Below are 6,000 nucleotides of genomic sequence, written 5' to 3'. Positions count from 1 at the left end.
ACCTTATGAGGACCCCCGGGATTTCTTAGATCGTTGCCATGAAATATTTCACAACATGGGTATTGTGGAGTCCAACGGATTTGATTTCATAGTGTTTTAGATGTATAGTACTGCCAAAAAGTGGTGGAAGGGGTATGTTCAGGGCAGGCCAGCATGTTCACCTCCTCTCACCTCAGCCTAGTTCTCACAATTATTCTTAGAGAAGTTCATTCCCTTCACACAGAGAGAGGATTTCCATAGTAAGCTTGAGCGCCTTCAGCAGGGTAGCATTACTTAGTATGAGACCATATTTGTCGATTTATCACACCATGAAGCTATCCTCATCCCTATTGGCAGGGAGAGTGTACGGAGGTTTATAGATGTCCTAACATATGGTATCATGCTACAGATGTCTAATAAGAGGCCTCGTTATTTTGGAGGATTCAGTGGTGCCTCGTATGTAGGTCGAGGTCGGTTTGTGAGGGGCCAATATAGCATACCACTTTATCATTTGCCACCTCCTAGCCGAGGAGCTTCAGTACAATCTTCGTTCAGTACACTCTCAGCTCGGAGCTCTTATCACACTCCACCAGTTCAAAGATTGTCATTACCATGCTCTTCAAGCTACTATTATGGTTCACGAGGTCCGACCATGAACCAAAGTCATTCCCAGTTTGAGGTTGCTATGAATATGGGGAGTTGGGGTGTGAGGAAGTATTGCCCCCATTTTCACAGAGGTCCAGTGCAGTAGGGAGGCCAAACTATGACTCCTGCAACAGTTGCTACAGCACCGGCTCAGCCAGCTTGGGTGGAGGTCATACGGGATGAGGTCACCCTAGAGGGGGAGGTCAGTCAAGTTATGGACAGGCACGTTGCTATGCTTTTCCCTCCAGGGCAAAGACTGTTGCTACTAACTCTGTGATCATATGTATTGTTATCATGTGCCACAGAGATGCTTCAGTGTTATTTGACCCGGGTTCCACTTACTCTTATGTGTCATCATGTTTTTCTTGTTATTTGGATATGCCTCGCGATTGTTTAGATATGCATGTTCATGTATCTACACCGGTGTGTGATTCTATTATGGTGGACCGTGTATATCGGTCTTGTGTGGTTACTATTGGAGCTTAAGAGACTAGAGTTGATCTCTTATTGCTCAACATAGTTGATTTTGAGGTGATTTTGGGTATGGGTTGGATATCTCTATACCATGCTATCCTTGATTGTCACGCTAAAATCGTAACATTGGCAATGTCGGGGCTTCCTAGGGTGGAGTGCAGAGGTTCTCTTGGTCACATTCCAAGTAAAGTGATTTCATACATGAAGGCTCAGCGGATGGTTGAGAATGGGTGCTTGGCATACTTAGCCTTTGTGAGGGATATTAGTACTGATACTCCTACCGTTGAGTCAGTTTCGATAGTGAGGGAGTTTCCATATGTGTTCCCAGCATACCTGTCGGGCATGCCACTCGACAGGGATATTGATTTTAGTATTGATTTGGTGTCGGGCACTCAACCCGTCTTTATTCCATTGTATCACATGGCAGTAGCAGAGTTGAAGGAATTGAAGGAGCAACTACAAGAATTTCTTGATAAGAGTTTCATTAGGCCCAGTGTGTCACCTTGGGGTGCATCGGTCCATTTGTGAGGAAGAAAAATGGTTCTTTGAGAATGTGCATTGACTATAGGCAATTAAACAACGTTACTTTCAAGAATAAGTATCCACTACCATGTATTGATGATTTATTCGACTAGATTCGGGTGCTAGGTTATTCTCAAATATTGACTTGAGATAGGGGTACCAACAGTTGTAGATCATGGATTCAGATATTCCTAAGACAGCATTCAAGATCCATTTTTGCCATTATGATTTCTTGGTGATGTCTTTTGGGTTGACCAATGCCCCAGCAGCTTTCATACACTTGATGAACAACGTATTTAGATTCCTTCGTCATAGTTTTTGTTAATGATATATTGGTGTATTCTCACATCCGGGAGGATCATAAGCAGCATTTGAGGGTCTTCCTCCAGACTTTGAGGGAGAAGAAGCTATATGCCAAATTCTCCAAGTGTGAGTTTTGTATATACTCGATTGCATTATTGGGTCATGTGATATCCAGTGAGGGGATTAAGGTAGAATTGAAGAATATTGAGGTAGTTGAGTGTCACACCCCAACCTCGAGAGGTGCGACTAGAAAACGACGCCCAAAGGCCCATGCGAACCTATGTCCATACTTAGACCCTTCAACATGAAATCTGGGTCAACCAGGACTCCAAGTATAATAACAAAATTTAAATTTCTCACAACTGACTACGGAAGAAACTTTCAACATTTTATATATACACGAGTGTTGCCAATAGAGACATAACCAACATTTACATACACATCAGACCCTAGTCTACAAGCCCCTAACCGGGATCCACCATACTCCAAATGATAGAGACATGTACTCCAATACCTATCGACTTCTGTTCAGCTACTACGGAGAAGTGAATGTAACAACCAACATCTAGAACGAGCACCCTATTAAGGAGTGATTCCTTTAGGTCTATCTATATCTGTGGGCATGAACATAACACCCAAAATAAACGGGCATCAGTACTACAGATGTACTGAGTATGTGACGTTGATGTATGTAAACCAAAAGCATGACATAAGAGGTATGAGTACACAATTCCAACCTGACCGCCGAAGACAAGCCAGCGAGGGCGCGCACTGCAGTAACCATGAATCATGAATGTATGCAAGTTTTGTAAAAGACAAGCCACTCATTAGGGCTATGCATTAAATATTTAAAATAATATAATAACATTCATCCACTCTTTGGGGCATATCGCCATATGTCATACCCGGCCTCGGAGAGGACTAGGTAAAGTCTTATGTCTTCATCACATCGTACCCGGCCTCAGGTGGTCTCGATTGTACCCGGCCTCATAAAGGGCTCGGTAATATTTCATATCACATAAATCCATACCCGTCCGAATATAATGCGGAATATATATATATATATATATATATATATATATATATATATAGGTACCATGCAAAATTAATTTCAAGAGATATTAAGAATTAAACTCAGAATGAATCACATGTTTTCGACGTCAAAGTACCATCTGGAAACATCTCAGACATGAAAGAAAATACCACCGGCAAGGAACATACAAGAATATCAACAACTCCATTAAGAAAAGCTTAGAACATTCTAGGATTACAACATAAGGAATCGTTAGAAAGAAACACTTACATTAAGTCGTTCCAAGAAAGAAGGTTGCATTACCTGCTGCCTTTTTGAAAGACTAACTATGCTTCTTGAGTTCCTACACTTCCACGGTGGTTATATTCACTTTCAATGAATCTCCAAAACTAGTATGAGAAGACATAGGATATAGTGATGATCATGAGATCCTTTATGTTAAATTCTTCTAGGTTCGCCTTCGATTAAGCCTTGAATCGTTTAAGAGTTCTTAAAGGGAGCTTGAGAGCGTTTTTGGGAAAAACTAAAGCTGGAAATATTGTGTAGAATGTAAGATAAGAAAGTCGTGCTGTATTTTATATCTAATCTAGAAACTCCACCGCTCCACGCATCAAAAGGGTCGCCCCTCAACGGACACTGCACCCGGTGGGGCAGTTGGTGCAATCTGGAAAATGTAATCACCTTTTTGTCCCACTAGCATATCACCGGCCGATTGACTAGACTAGAAGTCAAACTTATCATCTTTCAACTTTAAGGGTGAATAAAGAGTGCCGGGTGTAGCATCATCCCCTCCTATGGAACATTCGTCCTCGAATATTGAATCGCAGTTAATCTCTCCAAATTCTTCAGTTACCCTCCGCGGTATTTTGAGTCGTGCCTACTATATTGGTCTCAATATTATTTTCCATAGTCTAAAACAAATGAAGGTATTTAGATTTCATATCTTCTTCATCCTCCCATGTCATTTCTTATACATTGTTATTTCTCCAAAGTACCTTAACTGACTATCAGAGTGGCTATCAGAGTTTCTTCAAATGATAGATCTTCTGTGATTTGGACATCTTCAATGAGCGTAACATGGGATGGGACACCCAGGCATTTATGCATCTTGGACACATGCAATACCGGATGTGTTGCTCCACATTCTGGGGGCAACTCGAGCCTTTAAGCTGTTGAGTTCAAATAGAACTCGCATTTGGAAAAAATAGCATACAACTTACGATCTCAGAGCATGCATAAAACCGTTCGCAAAGGACATACCAAGAAACTCCTAATGATCATATCTAGTATGAAAGGCTGTCTTTGGTACATATTCTTCCTTGAATTTAACTGGTGAAACCCAGATCTGAGATCGATCTTCAAAAAATACTTAGCACCTTGCAATTGGTCAAATAAGTCATCAATCCTTGGAAGTGGATATTTGTTCTAAATGGTTACCTTTTTCAACTGTTGGTAATCAATGTACATCCTCAACGAACCGTCTTTATATCGAACAAATAATACTAGGGCACCCCATGGGGAAGTGTTGGGCCAGATGAAGCCCTTATCTAGAAGATCCTTCAACTAAACTTTCAATTCCTTCAACTCTGCAGGAGCCATTCTGTACGTAGAAATAGATATTGGTTGCGTATCGGGAAGAATGTCGATTACAAACTCGCTCTCGCTATCGCAAGGGATACCCGATAGCTCATCGGGAAATTCGTTAACAACTAGAACCGTTCGAAGAGCTGGAGGCTTTGCCTCTGCAACCTTCACTCGCACCAAATGATAGATCCATCCTTTCAAGATCATCTTTCGAACCTTAATGTAAGCAATAAACCTTCCCTTGGGTGCTGCAATATCACCCTTCCATTCGATAACAGGCCTACTTGGAAAGTTAAATCAAATGACTTTCGTCCAACAATCCACAATAGCATATAGAGTTGTGCATAATGTAGTAAATACTGAATTACCATGCCAAAATCAAAAATTTTGGTATTTGGTATTCGATATTCTGGTATTTGGTTTAAATTTTTATAAAACATTGGTATTCGGTATTCGAAAATAAAATACCGAAATATTGATACCCTACCGAAATACATACTAAGTTAAATGATGCACATATTATTGATTATAACATAAATATTCAAGTTTTACTTTCCGTTATTTTTATAGTTCTCTTTAACCTTTACCATTTTTTCCCCATGATACTTGCCTTTCCACCTTTTCTTTAGTTGCCTACTTACATTTCAACCTTTCTTCCATCTAGGTTTAGAAATTTTGGTTTTCATAATTTTTTTATTATATTAAAATATTTTTACTTTCGTATTTGTGCACACCTTACTTAAAAATATTATAGTCTATGGCTTGATGCATTAGTCAATATTCGAGTCGAACAAACCAAATTTACCAGACCGAATGAATCAAAATCGAAAGGAGAAAATCTAAACCATACCGAATTTAATTAGGTGTGGTATTGGTGTAGCATTGTAAGAAACTAAATACCAAAAATACCGAACCAAAATATCTAACCAGTCCATTCCCATAAAAAAGTTAAATTCCACCATCTCTAATTCATTTAAATCAGCTAAGGTATGGTGGTCATAAATCATTACATCACACCCTCGATATACCCATTTAACTATCACAGACTCACTTGCGGGCGTAAGCACTTCAAATGGCTGATAATAACTCAGGTTTCTTACCATATTTACCGACAATAAATGGAGTAATGTACGAAAAAATGGAACCTAGATCTATCAAAGAATACACATTAGTAGAGAATATGGATAGTATACTTGTAACAACATCTGATGATGACTCTAGGTCCTAACAATGCATAGATGTGATTCTGTTGTCTACCTGAGCTAGATGCTCCACCTCTAACCTTATCTCTTCCAATTGATGTTTGTGGACCCTGCCCATGAGGGCGTACTGATGAAGAGGAAGCTGCTACAGATCCCGTTGGCCGCATCATACTACTTCAACTTTTCACCGAGAAAAACTGCATGATGTGGCCGGGTTGCCCACATGGATAACATAAATCCGAACTTTGGAAACATGAC

General features: G+C 40.0%; 1 protein-coding gene across 1 annotated transcript; it reads left to right on the top strand.

Annotated features, from left to right (window-relative positions):
- Positions 1 to 1,230: 1,230 nt before the first annotated feature.
- On the top strand, positions 1,231 to 1,626 carry LOC138898722 (uncharacterized). Its single transcript, XM_070184816.1, has one exon. The coding sequence runs from the start codon at positions 1,231 to 1,233 to the stop codon at positions 1,624 to 1,626; it is 396 nt and encodes a 131-aa protein (XP_070040917.1).
- The last annotated feature ends 4,374 nt before the right edge of the window (positions 1,627 to 6,000 follow it).

Source organism: Nicotiana tomentosiformis, chromosome 9 (assembly GCF_000390325.3).
Source record: "Nicotiana tomentosiformis chromosome 9, ASM39032v3, whole genome shotgun sequence".
Classification (NCBI taxonomy): domain Eukaryota; kingdom Viridiplantae; phylum Streptophyta; class Magnoliopsida; order Solanales; family Solanaceae; genus Nicotiana; species Nicotiana tomentosiformis.
The sequence above is the reverse complement of the archived record's forward strand: the minus strand, read 5'-3'. Positions and strand labels throughout refer to the sequence as shown.